General features: G+C 41.3%; 2 protein-coding genes across 4 annotated transcripts in view; one reads left to right on the top strand and one right to left on the bottom strand.

Moving 5' to 3' along the window:
* The window catches only part of Klhl18 (kelch like family member 18), a 51422-nt gene extending 36961 nt beyond the window's left edge, over positions 1–14461 (bottom strand). For 2 of the 3 annotated variants that reach the window (XM_027932253.2, XM_027932254.2), the window contains exon 1: positions 14263–14461. In XM_027932253.2, coding sequence (XP_027788054.1) covers positions 14263–14391 — 129 coding nt within the window. In that variant the 5' untranslated portion in view covers positions 14392–14461. The remainder of the gene's footprint in view (positions 1–14262) is intronic. The other variant, XM_071600533.1, reaches the window with a different exon arrangement.
* Positions 14462–14811: 350 nt separating this feature from the next.
* Positions 14812–27353, top strand: part of Kif9 (kinesin family member 9) — a 63976-nt gene continuing 51434 nt past the window's right edge. The window contains exons 1-5 of the mRNA XM_027932374.2: positions 14812–14885; positions 15643–16078; positions 21662–21759; positions 23670–23835; positions 25381–25487. Coding sequence (XP_027788175.1) covers positions 16042–16078; positions 21662–21759; positions 23670–23835; positions 25381–25487 — 408 coding nt within the window. The 5' untranslated portion in view covers positions 14812–14885; positions 15643–16041. The remainder of the gene's footprint in view (positions 14886–15642; positions 16079–21661; positions 21760–23669; positions 23836–25380; positions 25488–27353) is intronic.

Genomic DNA, 27353 nt, shown 5'->3' with positions numbered 1-27353 from the left:
AGAAATACGAAAGAGAAAACTAATCAACACACACAATAACTTAGAAGCACTTAAAAGGCATTATGCTGAGTAAAAAAAATTAATCATAAAAGGTCATATACTCTATTATTCCATTTATATAATATTATCAAAAATGAGAGATGAAGAATACACAGAGCCAAGTGTGATGATGCACACCTATAGTCCCAGCGACTTGGAAGGCTGAGGCAGGAGAATCATTTGAGCCAAGGAATCTGAGATCATCATCTCAAAAGAATATGCTATATATTAATAGTAATATACATTACTATAATATAGTACTGGTATGTAAGACATACTATAGTTTTTTTTTTATTGAAACCCCATCTCAAAAAAGAAACCAAACAAACAAAAACAAAAACGCGGTCTCCAGAAAGTAAGAAGGTTTGACAGGGAAGAACTTTGTGATCATAGAATAACTATATCAAGGAGGTCACTGGTAACCTGGACAAAAGCAAATGGTGGCAGCCTAATAGAACCAACTTATCTATTCTTAATGAAACAGGAGTTCCATCAAGGGAGCAATCTTTGTATGCTTCACTTTTCTTGGAACACTCTGGCAATTCACACTCAATATTTGTTGAACAAATGAAGCTTCTGAATGAGTCAACACCGCATACAATTGAGTCTAGTCATTTCAGTCCCTATTATTTTGGGGTCCCTACTTTTTTACAAGCCAGGTCAAACTCCAAGCTGGTCCTAATCTACTTCATCCAGTTTTATCCCCCTCCATGCCTCTCTTCTAAGGTGCTGGCAATCCCCCAAACAGCCCTATTCCTCTGCTTGTAACCTTATGCCCCATTTTTCTGCCCAGTGAATTATATTCCTTATCCTTCAAGATCCAGCTCAAATGCTGCCTCCTCTGAAGGACCTCTCTGACTTCCAGGCAGGCAGCCCTCCCCTTCTTGCTCAAGACTCCATTACTGCACACATTGTGTCATCACCAATGAATTTCCTTCTCTCAGGCTGAATACTCTTCCCACAGAAAGGCAGGTTGTATCCAAGCCCTTAACAAAGCACCTCATGCAAAAGTGTACTTAATGAATCCCAAAGCCTGTTGGTCCTGCATCTGAGGATAAACAAGTCACAAAAGTCATAAAACTTCTGATGAATTTTACCTCTTTTTTTTTTTTTAAACTGTTGACCTTCTAGTTCAGGACTAGTGGAACTGTCAATGTGGGAATTCAAAGGAGGCAAAGCACAGGAAATTTGTCAGCTGAAGTAAAAGTTTCAAGAAAAAGGTGGTGAGGCTTAGGGCCAACTTGTGGAGGGCTTGATTTCCAGGTAAGTAGAAATGAATAAATAGAAATGAACAAGCTACACTACTTACCTTGCTTAGGTGGGTTTCTAACAAGGTGGCATGTAAGGAAATGGGGGCAGGTAACCTTTCCCCTTAAATGTTGATGGATTGCCTGCCATTTCAGAATATAGACAGAGGTATGCTCATCCATCCATGAGCAGAAATGATCAGTCCTCACAAACCTATAGGGCCGGGAAACTGATGGCAAGTATAATAAAATATACTAGGGTCATTCTGAGGTTTTGATAGTATTTTAAAGCACACTGTCTAAACCCTCTACTGATGGAGTTTTGGTCTCTGCTTTAGGGGGCCCCACTGTGTAGTGTCAGGAAGGGGGTTAAAAAAGGAAGTGGCTAACCAGTTGACACTAAAAAAAGCTCTGTGGCAAATAATCCCACATAAAGAGCTGGTTAAGACATTTAGGCCTGTCCCCACCCCTTCCAAATCCTCCCCCACTGCCCACCATCCATATTCAGCAACACAGAATGGGACAAGGGGGAGGAAGATGGGAGAGCAGAATCCTCAGGAATCAATGAACAGTGAATTGTACCAACAAGGGATTTGAGATGTTCTTTTTTTTTTTTTTTTTTTACCAGTTCAAACTGCTCACCATAAGAATTCAAGTTCACAGTTTGCATTCAACCCACATTTCCAATCTCACCTTCTCACCTTCCACCTTGTTCCTCCATGTCTTTCTTCCTTGAGAAACCATGTTATTTTCACTCCTGGGCCTTTGAATAGATTTTCTATTAGCCTGGAATGCTTCTTCCCATCATGTCTATCTGTCAAAGTCCTACTCATCCTGTAAGGTACCAATCAAATGCCATCCTTTCCAAAGCAGTCACAAACCCTCTGAAATGTAACCGTCATTCTTTTGGTGTAAGGTCCCTTAGGCCCTGGTGATACCTGCTGTTATAGAATGTATCACACTCTGCTTGTCTCATTATAAACTGATAAGTATCCATCTCACCCACCAATTTATAAACACCAAAGAAACTGAGTCCTATCCATAGCAGGGAATCCCATGCACTGAGCAAAGCACCATGCAGAATTACATGCACTTCTACAGTAGACTGACTGAAGAAGCATCTCAAATATAATACCACAGCCCTTTCAGGTCATTCAGGAAACAAACAACTTTGAGAACCTGAAACATGCCAAGAACTATACTAAATAAAACATGGTTCACATGCTTCATGAGTTCATCCTTAAGAGGGGAAGAAAAACACATATACACTGTGTCTGAACACAGTGGTAAGGGGAACAGGGAATAGTGGTAAGGGGAACAAAATGCTAAGGCAATGTTCATCAAACCTTTGTGTGCACGCTATGTAAGAAGCACCAGATTCTAGTTCAGGAGGGCCTGAAATTCTACATTTCAAACAGGCTGCCAAGCACTGACAGAACTAAGCCATTATGCTACAAAAGAAGAGGGAGTGATTAATTACACCTGGAGGAACATTGAGAAAACAGTACTCAGAGAGGTGAAACTTCACACAACCCTCCAATGTGACAGAACAGGGCATGTGCCTCTGCCAAACGGAAATACATAGGCTGGCAGGGAGACAGGTGTATAAACTTGTGAAAGACAATGTTAAACAGATACAAATGCAAAGTGCTTAAGGAGAACAGAGGAGGAGTGTTTGGTCATTTATCTCCCCTTGAGAAAACACAAAAGAAGCCCTGAAGCATGTAGAGGACTGTGCCCAGCATCGAAGTATATATTCCAAGCCAAAGAACTAGGGGAAAGGCCCAAAAAAGGAGAACACAGGTCATGAAGAGAAAGCCAGCTGATGTAGGAGATCATGAGTAGTCAACTAGGGGAGAAGGGCAGAGAGCGGCCAAGTTTGGAGGACCCTAAATAGCAAATACTCAATTGGCTATCCTAGAAAAGTTGATCCAAAGTGGCTATCAATAACAGGAATCCTTGGGCTGGGGCTGGGGCTCAGCGGTAGAGCCCTTGCTTTGCACATGTGAAGGCACTTGGTTCGATCCTCAGCACCACATAAAAACAAATAAACAAAATAAAGGTATTGTGTCCATCTACAACTAAAAAATATATAAAGAAAAAAAAACAGGAATCCTTAAGTGCCTCCCTCTTGTGTCTGAGACAGCAGGGACAGCAACAGATTTCTATGAGCAGCTTAGAATAATCAGAGATTTAGTTAAATCAGCAGTCCTTTCCTAAATCCTATAGAAAACTACCCACCACCTGCTGCTCCTGCATTCCCACTACTCCAAGAGTTCTTGATGACTTATAGGACTAGTCCATAGACAGGAAAAAGATGAGTTTTACTTTTTAAAACCACCAACAGCGGGCTGGGGATGTGGCTCAAGCGGTAGCGCGCTCGCCTGGCATGCGTGCGGCCCGGGTTCGATCCTCAGCACCACATACAAACAAAGATGTTGTGTCCGCCGATAACTAAAAAATAAATATTAAAATTCTCTCTCTCTCTCTCTTAAAAAAAAAAAAAAAAAGCAATGGAGCCAACTGATCATGAACTAGAACTCCAAAATCATGATGCAAAATAAACATTAAAAATAAATAAATAAAAATAAAACCACCAACAGGGCTGGGGCTGTAGCTAAGTGGTAGAGCACTTGCCTCGCAGGTGTGAGACCCTAGGTTTGATCCTCAGGACCACATAAAAACAAATAAGTATAGGATATTTAAAAAATAAAATAAAACCACCAACAGCTGCTCCCCTGACAAGCCTGTAACCTTTGACTTTCACTCTACACAGAATTTCCTTCAAGAACCAGACAGAGGGCTGGGAATGTGGCTCAAGCGGTAGCACGCTCGCCTGGCATACGTGCGGCCCGGGTTCGATCCTCAGCACCACATACAAAGATGTTGTGTCCGCTGAAAACTAAAAAAAAATAAATATTAAAAAAAAAAATAGCACTCTGGGGCCTGTTATCCAGCTTTATTTTTCTTCATAGCACTTATCACAGCGGAAGTTTTCTATCTGTTTATTGTCTGCTGCCCCACTAGAATGTAAGCTCACATTCACAAAGATGTGGCATACTCTGCTCACTGTTGTATCCAGATCTTCAGTGTTCCATTGACCAAAGTGAAATGTGAAGCTGCTAAGAGTAGGAGAACAAGATCAGAGAAAACCTGAAAAAATGGGGCTGGGGATGTGGCTCAAGCGGTAGCGCGCTTGCCCATGGCATGCGTGCGTGCGGCCTGGATTCGATCCTCAGCACCACATACAAACAAAGATGTTATGTCCGCCGAAAACTAAAAAATAAATATTAAAAAAATTCTCTCTCTCTCTCTGTTAAAAAAAAAATCCTATAAAAAAAACTGAAAAAAGCAACTTGTTGGCTGCACAAGGATCTTTTCCTACAGGGTTAACAAGAATTCTCTCAACACACTAGTAAAGTTAAAGGATTCCTGGGTTAGGTAAAAGGTGAAGAGGATCTCAATTAGGACACAGGTTTACTGATCATCTATTATAAAGCCTCCTCAGTAAATAATTCAGTCGCAGTCCTGCTCTTTTGGAGTTTATAAAACTATGTATAATTATGTAATTACTATTGTGATAAGTGTCACAAGATATACATAAAAGAGAGGGGATGAGCCAAAGCCAATTCCAGAGTTTTAATCACACATGACTAGATGGAAGGTGTGTCATCCTTACAAAAAGAAAACAAGAGATGTTTAGAAGGACAAGAAGATTCATTTTAGACATCATGAGTATGAGGATTAAATTAAATTCTACTGCTTGAGAAAAAAAAATAAGGCATAGAAATACAGATTTGAAAGCTATTTGTAATGTGTGGATGATGCCAATAAGCCTTCACTAGGAAGAAATGTTAGCATACATGGTCACATGTCTGGTCACAGGACAGCTCTGCCAAGGTAATGTGACATTTAGATTTTACAAATCAGTCAAGAAAAGTAGGCTCACAACATGTGTGAAGCACTTACATGTGTTATCTCTCAGAAGCCAATTCCTTTTAAATGACCAATTGAAGTGCAACTATAAATAAGTGCAACTTATACTATTTATAAATGGCAGGCACTTGCATATCCAGCTAATAGGGAAGCTGAGGCAGAAGCATTGAAAGTTCAAGACTAGTCTGGGAAAAATATACAAACAAGTAAATAAGAGAATAAAAATATGAATTACAACTGTAGGACTGAGCTAATACAATCTGGCTCTGTGTGTGTGTGTGTGTGTGTGTGTGTGTGGTGCTGGAGGATTAGACCTAGGGCCTTGTGCATGCAAGGCAAGCACTCTACCAACTGAGCTATATCCCCAGCCCCTCAATTTGGCTTTTAACAGCTGAGGCAATATGCTACAGAAAATACAGAGTAGGAAAAATTACTCCTTAGTATCACGTTTCTGATCAGTGTGTTTAGATCCAGAGACAAATTGGTTTTTAGTGTCACAAAGCACTATAAGCAATCTCCTTGTCCACCTGGTAACAAGTTTTCTTGAGCTTATTATCTCTCCCTTTTTTATTGTGATAAAATATTAATAATATAAGATTACCATTTTAACCTTTTCTGAGTATACAGTTCTCTGGCATTAGTATTCATCTTGTTCTTATAATCATCAACACCATCCATATCTAGAACTTTTTTATCTTCCTAAAATGAAACTTTGCATCCATAAAATAATAACTTCCCATTTCTCTCTCCTCTCAGATGCCAGCAACCACCATTCTAATTTTTGTCTTTGTAAATCTGAGGTACCTCATGTAAGTGGAACCATAGAACATTTGTGCTTTTGTGAATAGTTTACCTCACTTGACATAATATCTTCAAGATTCATCCATGTTGTAGCATGTGTCAGAATTTCCTTCCTTTTTAAAGCTAACAGTCCACTGTGTGTGTGTGTATTTATCTATGTACAATAACTGTACACACAATTTTTGTTTATCCATTTATCCAATGATGGACCCTTGGTCTGCTTCCACCTTTTAATTATTGTGAATAATGTTGCAATGAACATTTCTGTTCTTGAGCTTATTTTTTAAAAGCATTTTTGTATTCTTATCAGATTATCAGTATATTGCCCAGACATACCACTATACTGGGCCACATTTGAATTACTGATCCTTCACTTATTCCTATCAAAAGCCTAAACTCTGATCTTTACCTTCAAGGCCCTGAACACAAATGGTCTGTTCCACTAGAACACAGGATTCTTCGGGCCTACCATTCTGCAATCACCTAAGCATTCTCAGCTTCAACTGAGACAAAAAGGGAACATGGTGTCTTTAGTTAACACTTTGGAAACATTCTGCTTCAAGCTCCAGCAGAGACACAAAATTTAACAGTAATCTCTTCTATGTGGGTTATTCATTTATCAACCAGTAGAGTCACATGATCACCTGCAGTAGTCTGGAAATAGAGTTCTTCTGGTTCATCTGAACTTTTTTTTTTTTTTAAACTTTTTTTTTGGAAGTGATGCCAGGACATCACACAAACACTCTACTACTGAGCTACACCTTCAGTCCTCATCTGTACTCTTTAGCAAGAGATGTTTCCAACTCCTAGATGCTATGTAGGACAATAAAGTAGCTGTACTGCAACCTGCTCCCAAAACAAACTTTATAAAGGCCATATACTAGGGGGCACCTCATGAAAATCTAAGGGAGATCAGTGGAGTAGAGTAGAGAGACCAGGGGGGAGGAATGAGAAGGAGGAAAGGGGAAATACTGGGGAATGATATTAAGCAAATTATACTGTAATACTGTGTACTTGTATGAATATGTTAGAATGAATCCCACTATTATGTGTAATTATAATGCACCAATAAAATATGAAAAAAAAAACCCAAAGACCATATTGAAATATAACAGAGGTCAGTACACTACAGTCAACTGGGTTTGGTTTACAGTTGTTTTTGTAAATAGTTTTATTGGAATACAGCCACACCCATTCATTCATATACTGTGTATAGCAGCTTTTGCACTACATCAAAGCTACGTCATAAGAGAAACTGTATTACCCACAAATCCTAAAATATTTACTATATTTGCCAGCTTCTAGTTCACACCACATACCTTAGTTCACTCCTCTTGTCCCCACCTGGGAAGAAGCAGTGATGTAGTCAGCTGTTTAGGATTTCTTCCTAAGATCATCCTAAGCTAACCACAGGGAATTTGGCTGGTGCCATGCCAAAATGGCATCAAGATGCCTAGTAGGAAGGTAATGTCTTACTTGTAATTTAGCAGTAGCTAGAAATAACACCTTTAGAAAAACAATGTGGTCTCCTTTTCTATAACGCTAAACTAGGTGGGGCTAAATGGCAAGCAAAGGAGTCTCATGAACAAAACAATAAAGGAATTGTCTATGTAAGAAGCATCCCCAAACACAGGCTTTTCACATTCACCTAGCCAAGCCCAAGGGTGAGCTCATGAATGTGGCTCTGCTAGTAACAGATTTCCCAGCCTGCATCTTCAACTCTCTCCTCACCCATATGTCAGGCAGCATTAAGCTCTCTTATCCACCTAATCAGTGTCCAAATTTAACAGCATTACCCACAATATAATTTGAATAAGAAAGAGATCAAAGCTGAATTTTTATGAATATGAAGTTCACATCACAAGTGCTTTGCTCCTTAAGGAGCATATCTTTCCTCTCCACTCTAACTGCTCATTACCAAAAGATAAGGCTGAAGATGAACACAATAACATGAGAAAAATCAGTAGTAAATCCCAGAAATGAACAAGCAAGTATTCAGAAGCATGAGTTTTCCAATATAATGTCACTTCAAAAATCAAAAGGTGTCAAGAAGTCATGTGTAGAAGACTAACAGACAATACTGTTCAGTCACTGTCATGAACAGATGAGGTAACAAGAAAGTATGAAAGAACAGTTGACCCTGTAGTCAGAGACTAGAGTCTATCCCTATTTCTGTGTAATCCAAATTGTGACCTTGAACAAGTGCCTTCCCCTTCTGGCTTAGACCCCGATATTTAAAATGCAAGCTACTGGGACTGGGGTTATAGCTCAGTGGTAGAGCGCTTGTCTTGCATGCATGAGGCCCTGGGTTCGATCCTCAGCACCACATAAAAATGAATAAATAAATTAAAAAAATATATATAAAATGCAAGCTACTAAAGTATAATAGTGGTCTGCATTCTTTTCTTAGCTAAAACCATACCCATCACTGCCCTCCAGGCTCAAAGATGACACTAAAGATGTCCTGTTCCCTGCTCTGCTTCATACCATTAGCAGAGCAGGTGAGTAATGTGACAGAGGATATAAAAGCATTACTTCCACAAATATGAAAACAGCTGGGTTGGATCTCAGCAAATATCAAATATAGCTTTGTACCTTGGGCAAATCCTTTAATAGCTCTAAGCCTCAGGGTTGTTTTTTTTTTTTTTGTTGTTGTTGTTGTTTTTTAACCTTCTCAATGAGTGGCTTTGATAGAGGACCTCTACAGGCTCCTTTTAATATGATTACTATAGCTCTATAATTATCCCTGTGTAACTAACTCACTATAGTACACACAACAAAAATGGCATGCATCAACAAGTCCTTATTTCATTTCCTAACATCCTTCTCCACCTATTCTTTCATCACAAGGCCAGTTGAGACAACAAATTGGGCAAGACTCTAGACTCAAAATGAGCAGTTCTTGAAACCAGTTTATGTGAAAATTCTGTACCTGGATTTAGTGGATTAGAAACTATTCTAATACCATTCTTTTCCTTCTGGAGGTAAATTCTCAGATCCTGGCTCAAAAACCTCAGCAGGACCTTGGAGAAATGCTGAGAAGATTGATGGCAGTAGATCTTTCAGGAACCATTTAGCAGTGGTCGCAAAACAAAGAATGTGTATATACACACACACACACACACACACACACACACATATCTCCTCTCTCTTCTAAGTTTATTATAAGTTTGTGAATAATTTGCAGAGGTCTAATGACGTCATCCTGCTCCCATTCTGCTCTCACAAAAATAGAAAAAGGAAGGGAGTTGAGTGGGGAAAAAACACAAAAACCTGGTGGCTACAGATCGCCTTGAATCTGGGAAGTCTGTCCAACTAGCTGGACACAGATGAACCTAACAGATGCTGCCTGAGCCTTGGGCTTCTGTTAGCCCAGAGGAAAAAGAGATGAAATGGAAAGAGGGGATGAGAACCTCCATAGACACAAGCCTCTCTATCTAGACCAATCCTGATGCAAGTTTGCCAAGGATTCTTGCACTACTATCCTCCTAATCTTTAAGATAAAGGACCATTTTTTTTTTCCTGATAACAGGCTCAGATTACCACAGATACAGAATGTGATTAAAAAAAAAAAAAAAAAACTAATGTATTACTCTTTTTTTGTCATGCCTCTGCTTAACTATTCAATAGGTTTGCTGGGTATTTAAATTTCAAATATTTTTAAAAAATCAAGTCTAGGTTCAAATGTGGGCAGTGAATTTTGAGAATGTGGTTTGTCTGCAAATGTTCACTTTCACACTCTCTCTAAATCTTGGAAAACTAGTAAAAATGATATGTTGCTAAGCATGAGTATAGTGAATGGAGGGAGATTAATTCAAATTCACATGGTAGCCCCTGAAATCAGTTCAGTCACTGTCACAGATGAGATAACAAGAAAGTATGAAAGAACAGTTCATTCTGCACTCAGAGATTAGAGTCTATCCCTATTTCTGTGTAATCCAAATTGTGACCTTGAACAAGTTCCTTCCCCTTCTGGCTTAGACTCTGATATTTAAAATGTAAGCTACTAAAGTATAAAGTGGTCTGCAACTTTTTTAACGCAATGAACATTCTGTTCAGATAAAATCAGCCAAAATTTTTCAGGCACTAAATATCAATTCAAAATGGCAGATTGAACATACACATTTATCTCCACTCCCTCTAGAAACTTCATTAAATTACTAAAAAGTCAGGAATGGTGATGGACACCTGTAGTTCCAGTTACTTGGGAAAACTAAGGCAGGAGGGTCACTTGAGTCCAGGAGTTTGGGGCCAGTCCGCAGAACATAGTGAGACCCTGTCTCTTAAGAAAAAATTATTATTGACTGGCTGGTGGTGCATACTTGTAATTCCAGCAACTCTGAAGGCTGAGGCAGGAGGACATCAAGTTTGAGACCAGCCAGGGTGACTTAGTGAGACCCCGTCTCTCTGCCCCCACCAAAAAGGACTGAGGATGAGAGCACCCTTGGACTCAATTCCTGGTCACGGTGGCACACGCCTATAAACCCATTGGCTCGGGAAGCTGAAACAGGAGGATTATGAGTTCAACGCCAGCCTCAACAATGGTGAGGTGCTACACAACTCAGTGAGACCTTGTCTCTGAATAAAATACAAAAAAAAAAAAAAAAAAAAATAGGGCTGAGGATGTGGCTCATTGGTTGAGTGCCCCTAAGTAGTTCAATCCCCAGTACCCCCAACAAAATCTACTACTTACTAAGTATTTACTACATGATTATTTGAAGTGTTTCATTATGTTAACTAATAGAATCCTCACTACTCAGGTAGGTGATGATCCCCATTTTAAGGATGAAGAAACTGAATCATTAGCATTTAAAGAACTTGGGTTCAGGTTTTCACAGCTAAGAAGTAGCAGAGCCAGCATTCAAAACCAGGTAGTCTGGCTCCAAAGTCTGCATCATCCTGCCTCTCATACTAATGTTCAAGAAACAGTTAAGCAAGCTGGGTGCAGTGGCGCATGCCTGTAATCCCAGCTGCTTGGGAGGCTGAGGCAGGATAATGAGTTCAAAGCCAGCCTCAGCAACTTAGCAAGGTCTTAAGCAACTCACCAAGACCCTGTCTCTATAATAAAAGGGGCTGCAGATGTGGCTCAATGATTAAATGCCCCTGGCTTCAATTCCTGGTACCAAAAAAAAAAAAAAAAAAACCACCAAAACAAATAAACAAACAAACAAACAAACAGTGAAGCTCCCAAGGAAAAAGAAGCAGAGAAACAGATTAGAAAAATCTACAAAATTTTAGAAAATGGTCAAGTGTGGTGGCACGCATCTGTTACTCTAGCAACTTGGGTGGCTAAGTCAGGAGGAGCGCGAGTTTGAAGTCAGCCTGGGCAACTTAATGAGACTCAGTCTCAAAATTTAAAATAAAGGGCTGGGGCTGTAGCTCAGTGGCAGAGCACTTGCCTAGCACGTGTGAGGCAATGGGTTGGATCCTTAGCACTGTATTAAAAAATAAATAAATAAACAAATAAAGGCATGCTGTCTTCTACAACTACAAAAAAATTTTAAAAATAAAAATAAAAAGGGCTGGGAATGTAGCTCAGCAGTAGAGTACATCTGGGTTCAACCCCCATCCCCACCCCCCCCAAAAAAGAAAAAAAATTAGAAGATGAAAAGCAGACAAATGAGTAATAACTGACTTAGATGGAGAATTCTGAGTAATGCAGATGTAAAGCCACTGCAAATTCAACCACTGGAGCTGCCAGTTTCTTTTGAAGGTGTGTCATAAGGAGGAGCCCAAAACAGGCAGTACTGGTCCCCTCCACCAGGCAACACTCTGTCACTGCCCCAGCAGAAGACTGGAGATTTACTCTCTAAACAGGATGAACTAGCGACTCCAGACTTGTGTAACTGGGGCACCATTGAAAATAAGGAAATGGCACCATTTAGGGGGACTGACTCAAAGTCTGCCATACAAAAAGGAGAGACCCAAGTCCCCTTTCACACAAGACTCCTGGAATGATAACAACCAGATTTATATCATCTAGGAGGACACCTAGAAGACTGAGGAGTCTGAACACATTCCAGTGAAAAGGCAGGTCCATTATCCTACAGGCCCTACCTGATAGCACCACTGGAGAACATGACAGAAATGTATATTCTTGGGCCCATGCCAGACCTATGAATCAGAATTCAGGGGTGAACTCCAAAACCCAGAGTTTTTACAAGGCCAACAAGGAATTCTGGTGCCTGCTAAAGTTTGAGATCCATTGCCCTAAGGGAGGCCCACTAGTCAACAAGTCATCACATACCAAAAAACTTTTCAGTGCCTGTTTATCTGAAAAACAATCTGGAATTGCCAGAAATTTGAGGAAAGACTATATTTCCTGTGTGTGTATGTATGGGGGTGGTGACAAACAAGTTTCACAGCACAGTTTTTGTAGAGGGCAGTGAAATGCAGCAGAACCTGGTATGCTTGGCCTTTTCCTTGCCCTACAGTCACTGAACCACTTCTCAGGCCTTATAGAAGAGATTGGTCTTTACAGTTCTGACCAGCTCTAGCCTAGGCCTATACACTGGTCCTTATGCCCTTGAAACAGTAATTCAGACTGACACTCAGATGGTACTACATCTGAATGATTTACTTGTCCCTTTCAATAAACAGAAAGCATTTTAATTGAAAAAAAAAAAAGTCATACAGGCATTTTTTGCTATAAATCTACTATATTTGAAATTTTTATTAAATGTAGAAATGAAAGTTACTATTTTATGTAGAAATATCTGTGACCATTCCACTCTGTCATGCCCTTTTTGCTTCTCTGTGTTTCAAAAGCGTCCCTTAATTCACCATTACACCTTAAATCTAAATCCAAAAATCCCTCCTTATTACTGCTTTTCACCAGTCTCTATTCACACCAAATGTTACTTCCACAACTAGATCATTCTTCTGTTTACAAATCTCCACATCTCTCACATTTATTTCTGTGGACAAAAATCTCTCATTTATTTTTACTTCCTCTGCTTCCATTAGTCCAGCTCAGTTTTCTTAATCCTCTTGGCTCCTCTTTCTCACCTGAGAAGTTCCTGCCCCTTTCTCAGGCCACTGTATTCCTCTCCTGGAAAATCATTTCCTTCAGGAGGGGTTTAAAGGGATGAAAAGGAGAGACCCAAGTCCCCTTTCACACAGTGAAAAGACAGATCCATTATCCTACAGGCCCTACCTGATAGCACCACTGGAGAACTTGGCCAGGAATAAGGCAAAGAATACCACAAAATTTCTCATTTAATCCTCCCACTAACATGGAGAATTTAGGAACCTTACCTATTTTTACATTTGGAAGACTGAGGCTTAGAGAGAATAAATAACTTGTCCAAGGTTACAACTGGGATTTTAATCCAAATCCTCCTGTCACCAGTCTAAACTCTTAACTATCCTACTTTACCCTCTCTAGCAGGGTAGCTGGTTAAGGAAGAAGCAAGGTTTCCTTAACCATGTAGAAAATAAAAGCAAAAAGATCTCTGCATAGTTTTGTTTTTTTAAAACAGGAAGGTCACTCAGATGCTGAGAGCCTTCCAGCTAAAGTCCAATAGGGAACACTAATGACAGCACCATCTCCCCACCTGGAGGGTTCCACATGGCTCAGCAGCTTGTCCAAGAAGCAGCACAGCATGTCTCTCCGCAGGAAAAGACTCATGCAATGGGGGGGCGGGGGGTTGGTTTTTGTGACTGCTGGTAGGGAGGGTGGTTAAAATAGACCTTTTGGTGATGGTGGTGGGGGTGGGGGTCTTCCAGTGTGAGAGAGCATCTGTCCACCTCAAAGATTCTAACAATCAAGGACAAGCAATGACACCTAAGGAGAAGCCTTCACCTCTATACGAAAGCACAGTCAACTTCGAGCGGTACAAAGAAATCTCTATGTGCACAAGAAGATGCTTCAGTGGTATCCACCCAAATGTGGAGCCAGACACCGCCCCTTCCTCCCAAGAGAAGCTGTAAGTACATTTTCTCTGGTCTGTGTGACAGAAAAAAGGAGGCGGGCACTTTGGTGTCTCCCACTCTGAGGGCCTCGGCGGCGCACCTCTCAACCTTTTCTTCCAACAGCTGAAAGCTGTCCCTCTTCCGCGCCCAAATTGGCCTTAATACCCCTCTCCCATTTGGCACCTGTCTCCCTACGACAGGGTCTCCCTCCACTCTCTTCTCTCCACCCCTCTGCCCGCTCGACCTCCCTTCCCCGTCACCCGCCCCTCTTTACTTCCCGCTCGACCCCTTTCCTGTCAGCCAGCCGCCGCCCATCCCGCAGCACCTTGAGCGTCACGTCGCACAGCTTGCCCTGTCGCCGGATCTCCTCCATGACGCCGTAGCCGCGACTAGGCAACTCCGACACGGAGAAGTGCACCAAGTCCTCAAGCTCCTCCGCACCGTCCTCCACCATCTTCCCCCACCGCCGCAACTGCGCAGGCCTGGCCGGCCGGCTCCACACTAACCAGGGCGGGGCGTAGGCGCGCACCGAACGCAGCTAGGAACGCTGAGCCGGAATAGGACGGGCCTGCGCGGCCGCCGTAATCGCAAATTCTTCTGCGCCGGAAGACCTGCAGCCCCGCTTCCTGGTTCATACACAGCCTTCGTTTCCCCGCTACCTCGAACACGGCTTTGCGCATGGAGCTGTTGCAGTCTTCCTAGAATCACTGGCCACATCTCCTGTTTTCCGATTCTGTCCTGACCTTACCTGTATCCTCGACCTAGTGCTGTGCACTTCATTTCCGCCACCACCCCACGATACTTCCGGAATCCCCGACGCGACCCGTTGCTATGGCGACTTTATACACAGCCCGGCAGCAGCTCTTGGCGTGTCCAGATCGCGTGCAGAGCCTGGGTCTCTGCAGTCGGCAGCGGTCGCACTGGGCGAGTGCCGCTGCCTCGGGAGCGGTGAGCAGGGGCCGCGCGACAGTGGGATTAGGGAGAAGGGAGGCCCGATGGGGTTGTGCGTCCTGGCCGCTGGCAGTGGCTGAATTCCCAGCACCACTCTATCCCGGAGTTCCCGGCTTGGCTTGCTAGTTTGTGAAACTCTGGCAGAGGAAGGCACGCGGCTTCAGAGGGTCCTTTTTATTCTGGCAGCGATTTAGGACCTTCGGGGCTAATATTCCCTGGTTCCGTGAGGATCCCACGTCGTGCTCCAGACATAGAGGGCGTGAGGCAGGGGTGCCAGGGGTCTTCTGGACTCTTCTGCACTGTTAGTTTTCAAACTGGAGTGACCTTGGGGAACATCAGTCTGAGTCCTGCGCTTTGCAGATGAGGAAACCGCTCCAGAGAAAGAGAGGAATGGGCCCAAGGCCCACTGCCACCCACACTCCTCATGGGGCTCCCGCAAGTTAGGTGAGAAAAAAGAGAAAGGCTACTTTTGCCTACATGCTGGTCTTGACTCCAGCCCAAGGCCAGGTTGGACCCTATGTTTGGGGTTCAGATGCTGTTGTAGCCTCTGCCCCTGGTTTGTGCAAGAGCGCCAGAAAATAGGGACTGCCTGGGTACCAGCCATCACACCAGATGCTCCCTCATCTCCTGTCAAGCCTTCGGGAGCTGTGGGTGGCAATTCCTTTCATTGCCACCCCTAAAACAAATGAGGAAACAGTGAATCTCTCAATTTGGAGGTCTGCTGTTGGCCACTCAGATTCACTTTATTTCACAGGTGTTAAGGATGGTGCTCCAAAGAGAGGGGTATTCCTCACAAAGCTCTGAGGGAAAAGGACACTACTAAAATGGAGTATGTTGAGGGCCTCTAAAATAAACCTAGAAAGCAAGTATCCTGAAGAACAACTGAGGGGTCAGGGTACTGGATGTGGTTTGGAAGGGGAGTCACATCATCTGCGCCTTGAGACTCTCTTAGTAGTGACTGAAGATGGACCCACACATGGAGATTCACCTATCCTCTGACTTCCAGCCACGACCATCACCACCAACCACCATTTCTTGAGCACCTGCTATGCACTGAGCACTGTTCTGGATATTGTAGGGGGATTCAAAAGAGATAAAAGGCACATTCCTTGCTCTCAAGCAGCTTGTAATTTGGGAGCTGAAATCCACACAAATGAAGCGGCGTAAGAACAGTAACAAGCAGTATTTCAGTAAGTGCAAATGGCATGGGGCCCCCAATGTTTGGGTATTGAGGGGCTGCTGAATAGCAAGCACACAGTAGAGGTGTAGATCATAGGGAAGGCTTATTGCAGGCGGGTATGGCTCATGACATGCTTGGAGCCATAACATGAGCATCAGGAGACCTTGGGAACATGGACAGGCTGGTTGCATGTGCATGTGCATGTTAGCAATTTCATGGCAGAAAAGAGGCAGGTTCTGGGTTTACTTTGTGCTGGCTTGTGCTACCCCTTGCTGTTGGTGGCAGGGGCTTCAGGGAGGGAGGCCTGGGCAGCAGGTCCCAGAGCTCCCCTGCTTTTCTGTCCCTTTTAAAGAGTATCCTGAATGGTACCTGAACTTCCCTGGGCAGGAGGATGGGCCCTTGGGTCTAGTGTGGGGGAGTTGTTCCCAGAGCTTTAGAAATAGAATATTTTAGTCAAAATACACTTTGCTTTACTCCTAATTTCCCATAGCATAGATTGAAGTGAAATAGAAAATGAGATACTCTCTTCAGTTTTCTGGTAGGACTTTGTGTTAGAGTTATTGGTGGCTTTTTTATTTCTAGAGCTAAATTTTAAAGACAGATATGACAATTTGGACAAGCCATTTTCTTTGCTCACCTCAATATCTTTCAGATTAATTTTCTAAAAATCAAAAAGTCTGAATGACCCCATAGTGGCTAGGAAAAGATGATCATAAAATAGTGAATTGAGGAATGTAGGAAGTATATACATACTCTATAGTAGGCAAATATGTAAGTACTATGTTTGCTTACTTGATTTGACAGCTGAAAGACTCATAATAGGTCAGGGTTTTATTTTGCCCCCATCATCAAAAATGTGAGCTGAAAGAGGAGCACCTGTCTCTATTTAACTTGCTTCTGCAGGGACACTTAATGCCATTTGATGATAGTTCATATAATTTTAAGAGAAAACTGATCATCATAAGTTGTGTCTAGAAATGTGGAAGGACATTAATATTTTAAAAGAAAATTTTTTGTTAGGTAACTCCTATGTAAAATATTATTATTTTTTAATGTGCTTTTAAAAAAACAATTAATTGTAATTGAAAAAAAGAAATCCCTGGGCTGGGGCTGTAGCTCAGTGGTAGAGTGCATGCCTTGCATGTGAAGCACTGGGTTTCGATCCTCAGCATCACATAAAAAACAAATAAATAAAGATATTTAAAAAAAAAACTAAATAGAAATTAAAAAACACACACACAAAGAAATCCCTGTTGTGCCTGGGAGTTTTTTTAAAAAAAAAACTGAAAGGCCTTAAATATTAGGGTATCAGGGGCTGGGGTTGTGGCGAAGTGGTAGAGTGCTTGCTTCTCACATGTGAGGCACTGGGTTCAATCCTCAGTACCACATAAAAATAAACAAAATAAAGGTATTGTGTCCATTTAAAACAAAAAGAAAAATTTTTAAAAATACTGGATATCATATCATTTTGTTGAAGTACTTTGCAGGTTCAAACAAGCTATTTCTCCATATATATATATATATTTTTTTTTTTTTTTCTTTTTTTTTTCCATTTTCCAAATTGAAGGTTGAAATTGAGTCAGGTTCCTATGCTTCATGTTTCTCTAACTTCTCATAAATTTAGCAAATTCCTTTTTTTCCCCTGCTGCAGGGTTCAGGATCAAACTCATGGTCTTGTACATGCTAGACAAGTGTTCTACTGAGCTACACCCCCAGCCTATGATTGTCCTATTTAAAAGTGTTTCCAGGAGTTTTCTTTAGCTTCAACTCTATCCTCCCCCTTGAAAGTACAGGATTTTAGGGGCAAAAGTCACATTCCTTATTGAATTGGTCCAATCCTGATGGAGAGATCAAAAGACAAGTGTGTGATGCAACAAACATCCTGCCCTTTGGGCCTTTTGTCCGTTCAAATTAGAATATTAATTCCAAATGGACTTTTTTTTTTAAGAGGGAGAGAGAGAGAATTTTTTAATATTTATTTTTCAGTTTTCGTAGGACACAACATCTTTATTTTATTTTTATGTGGTGCTGAGGATCGAACCCAGCGCCCTGCGCATGCTAGGTGAGCATGTTACTGCTTGAGCCACATCCTCAGCCCCCAAATGGACTTTTAACATTTTTTCTTTATATTCATGGTTCTGTAAAAGTGAAAGTATTGAAATTTGAGAGCCCTATCTTAGGACTACATGACTATAAACTACATAGTGATATTATCAAGTTACGAGTGGGGGGACAGATAAAAAAAGGTTAGATTGATTTTAGGAAAATTTATATGTAGCTGGGCACAATGGTGCACACCTGTAATCCCAGAGACTCCAGAGGTTGAGGCAGGAAGATTGGAAATTCAAGGCTAGCCTGAGTAACTTAGTGAGACTCTATCTCAAAATAAAAAGTAAAAGAGGAGGAAGTAGCTCAATGCCCATTACCAGGGGGAAAAAAAAGGAAATAAGATATATTTATATGTAAAAAACTAGAAATCTTCCATTTTAGAAGAATTTAAAACTGTATTTTGTATTTTTTCCCAATAGTTTTGAACAATGATGTTATTCATTCAGTGTATTCTCATAGACATTATTATTATTATTAGGATTGGACCCAGGAGCGCGATACCACTGAGCTACACCTCCAGTCCTTTTTGTTTTTTATTTTCAGACATGGTTTTGTAGGAACAGACGAGGTCAAACACCAAAGAATTAGCAGGAAGCAGATTTATTTGGCTGCAGCCAGGTTCAGAGGGAAAAGCTTTCACTGTAACCAATCAATCCCCCTGAACCCCGAGTTCAAGCAGTTTCAGAACTTTAAACCCAGTGTGTAGGGGGAGGGGTTGGGAAGTTCACAATCTGCAGAAGTTCACACATAAGCAGCTTTTCTTTCTCTGTTCTGGGCAAGTTAACCCTTCAAGGTCAGCACCTGAGAAGGGTAGAGCTTCTTCTCCCCTTTCTTCCCTCCCCCTGCCAGCTGTTACCATGGAGCCCAATTAGTAACATCTTCTCTTTGAAATGTAAACATCTCTGAAGCTGCAGCCCAAGACCAGAGGCCTTGTTAAAGAATCTTTCTTATCACATTTTGCATTTGCAAACACTTCCCCCTTGAAAACTTTTACAATCTATTATATATCTTACAAAATACTAGATAGTCCCTAATTGTGAAAAACTAGTAAAGGGGTGTTCAGCACTTGGACTGCTGATCTTTTTCTGGCCTCTGGCCAAGTAAGATAGAGCAGCAGGAAATAGGAAGCTTAACTACATTGAACTGTTCTGTAGATTTTTTTGCTGATAGTCCTAAAGTCAATTATGGTAATGATTTCTGGAGAGGCTTAATTTAAGATTTTCTATGAAGAAGGGGATGCCACTACAGTTTTACAAGGTGATGAGGGTCTTGCTAAATTGCTGAGACCAGTCTCAAACGTGTGATGCTCCTGCATCCTGATGGGATTACCTGGATGCGCCACCACACCCAGCTCATAGATTTTTATCTTATTTTTGATATTACCTAGATTTAACAAAACTGATGATTCTCACAGATAGAATTTTACTTAGTTTCTTAGAGCTCTTGGCATTTTCTCTCAGTGTGTAAGACTTTATCACCAGGCATGGTGGTGAACGCCTGTAATCCCTGTGATGGGGAGGCTGAGACAGGAGGATTGCAAGTTCAAGACTGCCTCAGCAATTTAACAAGATCCTAAGAAACTTAACAAGACCCTGTCTCACAAAATATAAGACTGGGGATGTGGCTCAGTAGTTAATTAAGTGTTTCTGGGTTCAATCCCTGGTACCAAAAACAAAACAAACAAACAAAGATATTATCATCATTATATATAATGAGACACCTGAAAAGCTGGTCAGATTTTTAAAATCCTTAAAGCAATAAAAATCAGTGCAATTGGTTGGGTCTGATCATGCATGCTTGTAACTCCAGCTACTCAGGAGACTGAGGTTCAAGGCCAGCCTGGGCAACCTAGGAAGACTCTGTCTAAATAAAGTAAAATAAGATAAAGGGAAATAAAATACAGGGAATGTAGCTTAGTGATATAGCACTTGCCTAGCATATATGAGGCCCTAGGTTCAATTATAGTACACAAAAAGGAAAAACAGCATAATTATCACCTCTATTTAATCACCTTCTGTTTCTCCACTGAGTGTCAGTGTTAGAACCTAAACTTACTGTCTAATTAGTATTAAATATTTTTTTGCAGGCACTCCCAGGAGAGGGCCAAGTGTGATTTGACTCATAATACTAGTCTCCAAAAAGATATGAGATTTCTTAGTTATCATTTAAAGGATTTTGCAATTCGTTATTTAAAAGGTTTTACAAGAATATATTTTAATTGGGCACCTTGAGTTTGCTTAACTATTTATGGTATTTGTGGCCCTTACCTCTTTAAGAAAGTCTTTTCTATTATGGAACATTTACCTAAATGACTATCACTTTCATCTGTAAGCTTCCATCTTATTCCATACAGCCACATCAAATGTTTAATATTGTATTCTACGTATAATAATTGTCATAATATAAATGAAGGAAGATAGATATGTGTGGCTACCTGAAGGAAATTGATGAGAATGTAGTTAGGTTTTAGGAGAGGAAAAGGAGGTAGGGGACTATGGTTTTTCTCTCAATGGACTGTTTGATTATGGAATAGCTTAAGTATACTTCTAGGGCATTTAGTCATAGAAGTATGCTTAATCTGATCCAGCTAGTCTGATAGATGTAGAGGGGATGCTGCATCCTAAGCAAGGTATATTTTTTAAATGTTTTTTTAATTGTTGATAGACCTTTATTTTATTCATTTATTCATATGTGGTGCTTTACCACTAGGCCACAACCCCAGCCCAAGGTATATTTTTTAAAAAAATATTTAGTTGTAGATGGACATAATACCTTTATTTATTTATTTTTATATGATACTGGGGATCAAACCCAGTGCCTCACATATGCTAGGCAAGCACTCTACCACTGAGCCACATCCCCAGCCCGAAAGGTATGTTAATGAAAAAAACAAAACTAGGGTGTGGTCGTGCATATCTGTAATTCCAGTGACTCTGGAGGCTGAGGCTGGTGGATGGCAAGTTCAGTGCCAGCCTGGGATGGCAAGTTCAATGCCAGCCCGGGCAACTTAATAAGTTCTTCTCAAAATAAAAAATAGAAACAATTGGCATATTACTGAACCAGTACTGCTGGTTCAGTTCCCAGTACTACAAAAAGAAAAACTACTTTTAGTGAATTTCATAACAAGCATATAATAGATGAGGCAAAGCATAAGGAGACTCATCTTACGCAGAATATTTCTAGAAACAACAGCTTAGAATAGGCCAACTAAAGGGAATATTCTTTCTTCTTTGTATTTCAGTCTCTTTTGGGTCAGTGGTAGAAAATGATGAAGCAGCCTTCAAAGCAGGAAGTACACATACCTGTTGAGCGGTGCACTATCCAGAGGGCATTGAAAGGCAGAGGTGAAAAGGAAGATTGGCTCTCAGGGGGATAGGGAAAAATGGGCTGCAGGTCACTCTCTTTGGATCTTCTTAAATGAATGACTCCGCTAGTTGTTATTTGATGATGACTACTGAAAATTTCATTGTCCTCTTCTCTTTAGCTAGGATGGGTACCAGAAAAAAGGTTCATGCATTTGTCCGTGTCAAACCCACTGATGACTTTGCTCATGAAATGATCAGATATGGAGATGACAATAAAGTAAGTAGAATGTGTTTGCCTTTGCCTTCCTGGGTCCTTCTATCTCTGTTCTACCTCACTACAGTGGGATCCTATTTCCAAACAACTATTTAGGGACCAGGACAGAATTGATCCATCAAATCCAAACCACGCCCTCAACATCGAAATTAAATGAGAAAGTTCATGAGGTTCCCATCTTTAATTGTCCTTTATTAACAATTTTACTGTTAAGAAGTTTACCCTGCATTTTTCCACACCCATAAAATTTTCTGGTGATCGTATCTTCCATTATATAATTTCTCAGGGGTATAGTAAGAATGCATTGAGTTGAAGCAGGCATGGGGGTACATATCTGTAATTGCAGCGACTAGGCAGGCTGAGGCAGGAAGGTCACAAGTTTGAGGCTAGCCTTAGCAACTTAGCAAGACCCTGTCTCAAAATAAAAATTAAAAAAAAAAAAAAACAACAACAACTAAGGGCTGGAGAATTTGGCTCAGTGGTTAAGCACCCCTGGGTTCAATCGCTGGTACTAAAAAAAAAAAAAGAGTGTTGATTTGAGTTGATTATTGTTAAATTTATCCAAGCAGTAGGGGAGACTCTTATCATGAGTACTGAAGATTTATTCACCCTGTACCTTCACCACTGTCCTAAGAATCTTTCTGAAGCCTTTGACAGGCCTAGAACAGCATGAGAGTGTTAGATGTGAAAACGTGTACAGGTCCATCTGGCCAGCATTGAGACATTTTTTAAAAGAAGAATTCAAGGGCATTCTGCTCAAGACTTTAAGGTTCTAGCATTCAAAAAAGAGCTCAAATGTGGCATTATAAAACGTGCCCTATAGGGGCTGAGGTTGTGGCTCAGTGGTAGAGCACTTGCCTCGCCTGTGTGAGACCCTGGGTTCGATCCTTAGCACCACATAAAAATAAATAAATGAAATAAAGATATTGTGTCCAATTATAACTAAAAAAATAAATATTTTTTTAATGTGCCCTACAGTATGTGTTTTCAATGAACATAGAAGCACAGAGCATTTTATATATGTATGAACCAAACCTGTCTTCTTGGTCTTGGTTTTTCTCTGCGTGGCCAGGTCTTAGCTTTTGGATTAGAGCAGCCAGTATATAATTTCAGCAAGATAATTTTTACATCAGAATTCCCATCAAGAAGCTTGGAATCTTAAGAGGCATTGACCTTACCCAGTATGTTCCTAAGCCAGCTGCTGCCACTTTGGCTGCAATGAAGATACATACTTCTAAAAATCTTGATTACAAGTAGGCTGGGCACCTTCAGTTTCCTCTAATACCAGTGAGTGACTGACGGTGTCTGGGCGGCCCAGAGCCTTTTCTGTGGCTACCTCATCATTACTCACGTTGGGCTATGGTATATATGTAGAAATAGGTGCTTACCACAATGCAGAGCTGAGGGAGACCTTACCACTTTTAACCAGTGACAGGGCTCAAGCCCAGGCTTCTGTCACCAAGCTTACTATTCCCTCTGACCTAATTCAAGGCCTCCTATACTTGTAGGATATGTCTAAGTCTTGTTTACAAAGAACATGATAAATTGGTTTGACTCCATTTCATAGATGGGGGAGCCAAACAGCCACACCCTGTAAACTAGGATGAGAGACACTGAAACTAGGAAGTGCTTGTCTTCTGATCTTCCTCCACAGGGTGATATGGCCTCCCTGCAGGAGCTTCCTTCTTCTATACCAAATTGTTCATCCAAAATGTCATCTATATGGGAGTCCCTGCTCATCCTAAAGTTCATTAGCAACCTCAAAATGAGATTGCTTCCTCGTTTTTCTCCAGGTCAGGCCTTTGGTATCAGTGGCTTTTTTGTACCTGACATATAATTTCCTTCCTTCTTTCTCTCTCATTCCCCCCTCTCCATCTCCCCCTCGCCCCCTTCCTTTCTCTCTGTTTTCCTAGAGCATTGATATTCACTTAAAAAAAGATATCCGGAAAGGAGTTGTCAATAACCAGCAAACAGACTGGTCATTCAAGCTGGATGGGGTTCTCCATGATGCCTCTCAGGACTTGGTGTATGAGACAGTCGCAAAGGATGTGGTTTCCCAAGCCCTTGATGGCTATAATGGTAATTAAATTAATTAATTGTTGTTTTATCTAAGAACCTGAGGATCACTTTCTGAAGGAAGACATACAAGTATTTTTATGGTGAATAAAATAAAACATAAACTCACTAACATTTGTAGGCTCATTTTCCTGTCTCCATGTTCTTTTTTTTTTTTTTTTGAACTTTTTTTTTTTTTTTGAGAGAGAGAGAGAGAGAGAGAATTTTTTAATATTTATTTTTTAGTTTTCGGCAGACACAACATCTTTGTTTGTATGTGGTGCTGAGGATCGAACCCAGGCCGCACACATGCCAGGCAAGCACGCTACCGCTTGAGCCACATCCTCAGCCCCTGTCTTCATGTTCTTAATAGTGGAAAACTTCCTATTTGCTTGATGACATTGTGGGCATGCCTGACCCACTGCCCTAGGATCCTACCTTGATAGGATGATTAGAAGACCCTGGCTTTTTATAGGTTGTAGAGGTTCAACTATTATCCTGTTAAAATGTTAGTTTGACAATATGTCTTTATGATCAATTTGATGAAGTCTATACATTTTTCTCTTAGCTACCTGCTGGAAACTATTTCCATTTATTCTAACTTATTGTAATCCCTGTACTGTTCATATTCCAGTATAGAATTATTCATATTATCCCTAAAAGCTTCATCAGTGATTGATTTTTCTCAACAAAGTAAAAACAGCTTTATTAAGAATGTTTTAAAAACTTATTCAGTCTAAGTTTATTAATCTTAAAACATGGGATCAGTGGTGTAGAGTGCTTGCTCTGTCAGGTCTGCTGTGTAAACACCCAGAAGCAGTCTTTGGGATGGGATCAAGCCAAAAGCAAGAGCAGATGGGAGCCCAGGGTGACTACGTAGTTCATGTCTCAGAGCCTGGTGGTGATGCTAGACCTAAAGGATGTGAAAAGTACAAATGAAAAGTCTTTCAGGGTATTCAGTGGAACCAGATCAGGGACCAGTAATGATGGTCCATTTTTGGAAGTGACCTTGGACTAACTAGGAGCTCTCTTTGTCCTGTGCGAATCTGCAAATGTTGACAGGAAATGCCCTTTCTACTCTATCTCTTCCTGGAGATTTTAAAAGCCTTTTTTTGTTTTTATGGATAAGTTGATGACTCTTGCCAGACCCAGACCCAAGCAGTTCATGACCTTGCAAGAGAAGGATGAGAGTCTAATGCTCCTGTTCCCTTCCTCATCTTTTAAGTAAAAGTTCCCACTCTTCACTTCCCTGAAACTCCCTGTTCTCAGAAGCTCTAGGACTAGAAGCTCCCTCTCTCCCTCTCTAGGCCCAGAACATCTCTTGGTGCAGACAACATTAGAGCACTGGGTGGACTACAAATTCAGGCAGTTTTTCAGTGTCATCAGTTTTACTACTCCTTTGCTTGCCCATCCTCCTCCATGGTGGAATTCCTAATGTCTTTGGCCAGTTCCCACTGGCTACCTTCATACAAGGGTTCTGCTTGGCACTAGATATGCTGGGGAATGGGAGAACTGTCCTTAGAATTATTTTCCTGGATGTCACTGAGATGTGTTCTGAAATGTTTGCAGGTACCATTATGTGTTATGGGCAGACGGGAGCTGGCAAGACATACACCATGACGGGGGCCACTGAGAATTACAAGCACCGGGGGATCCTCCCTCGTGCTCTGCAGCAGGTAGAGAGTGGGCCCATGGGTGGGATGTCACATAGGTCCCCTCTCTGCCATAGATGCTGACAATTTCAGATCAGCTAATAGAAATAATGGGATCTGGCCCTCAGAGGAGTTGCAGCCAGTACTGGTACCAGTACTATAGACAGAATAAATTCACATGGCGGGGGGAGGGGGTAGAGGCCTCAGGAGATTAGAGGTTCAAACACCCACACTGTTTCCTTATTTGTAAAAGAGGGAGCAGGCATGTTCCAATAGTTTGTGATTCTGTAATTAAGGATTTGAAAGTCCTTCCTTGTTTTAACTAGTATAATGTGGGCTCTTTCAGAGCTACTTTACTGGCCGGCTTTGGCTTCTTTACCCAACATTGCCTTTAAAAAGCAAAGACAAGAAGCGAGCCATGACCTGAGCTTTCAAAACTGTGTCAACTATGGCTTAGTGAAGTATGACTGAAGACAGGGCATAAAGGCCTTCCTTTGGGGCCTGCTAGCCTGGGTTCTGTGAAGACTATGTTTGGAGGAGGAAGCAAAAAACCTTCCCACTAAAGCATCTTGTGGTTTGACAGCCTTGTCCTATGAGAAGTATAGATATCCTAGTATATAAACCATCTAAAGCTTCGGTATCTCAGCATCTCAGTCTTCAGTTGTATAGTCCAGTGCCACCTAATAGGAATATCATGTAAGTCACATATGCAATTTTGAGTTTTCTAGTAGCTACATTTAAAAAATAAATAGGTGAAATTTTACTTATTTGGGGGATATTGGTGTTTGAACCCAGGGCCTCACACATGTAGGAAAGCACTGTACTGCTGAACTATATCCCCAGCAGTTGGGAGTTGCCACATAGGAATCAAGCACCCCTTAGCCTTGAGCCATGAGAACATGGAGATGTGGCAAGCCAGCCATGGGCTGTGTGTGTGTGAACTATGAGCACTGAGTGCACAAAGTGGACTGAACCGACGTTGCCCCTCTGTTTAGGCGGGCCTCGCTCTGCTTATGATCCCCACACAGCTCATGAGATGGTCATGGCCTTCCTAGATGTCAGTCTGCTGACAGCTGACATCACGAAACTAGACTCAACCCCCTGAAACCTGACCCCTTGCCTCAATTGAATGGCTTCTCCCCAATAAAAGGGTTCAGCACATGCTCCTCTCTGTCTTTCCACGGACCCCTAAGGTCAGAGGAGCCGTCGTAACACCCAAAGGAAAAGTATTTCTCTGTCTCTGTGTGATTATTTCGTGCCAGCCAGGTTCACCTGGAGGGACCTTAAGTTTTAGTCATGGAATGTGACACCCAGCCCTTTTTAATTTTATTTTCAGAGAGGGGTCTCCCTAAGTTGCCCAGGTTGGCCTTGACTTTGTGATCCTCCTGCATCAGCCTCCTGAGTAGCTGGGAGTACCAATATGTGTGCCAACTACGCCTTGTGTGAAAATAATTTTAACAATATAATTTTTTATATTGTACTGGGGATGGAACCCAGGGGGTCTTTACTACTGAGCTACATCCCCACCCCTTTTTGTTTTTTATTTTGAGACAAGATCTTGTTAAATTCCAAAGGCTGGCCTTAAACCTGCAATCTTATCTCAGCCTCCCAAATCGCTTGGGATTACATGCAAGTGTCACCATTCTTGGCTTAATTTTAGCAATATAACTTAACTTGGTATATTCAAAATATAATTTCCAAATGTAATTAGTATAAAAGTTATTGAAATAGTTCACATTATTTTTCTATTAATAAGTCTTTGAAAGTTGATGTATATTTTATACTTGGGGAGTACCTTTCAATTTAGGCACTAAGTATTAGTCAGAAATACCTGTATTCACATTTTGTAAAATTTCGAGTTGAAAAAGTAGATTTAGCTGGGTGTGGTGG

Source organism: Marmota flaviventris, chromosome 1, assembly GCF_047511675.1.
Source record: "Marmota flaviventris isolate mMarFla1 chromosome 1, mMarFla1.hap1, whole genome shotgun sequence".
Taxonomy (NCBI): Eukaryota; Metazoa; Chordata; class Mammalia; order Rodentia; family Sciuridae; genus Marmota; species Marmota flaviventris.
The sequence above is the reverse complement of the archived record's forward strand: the minus strand, read 5'-3'. Positions and strand labels throughout refer to the sequence as shown.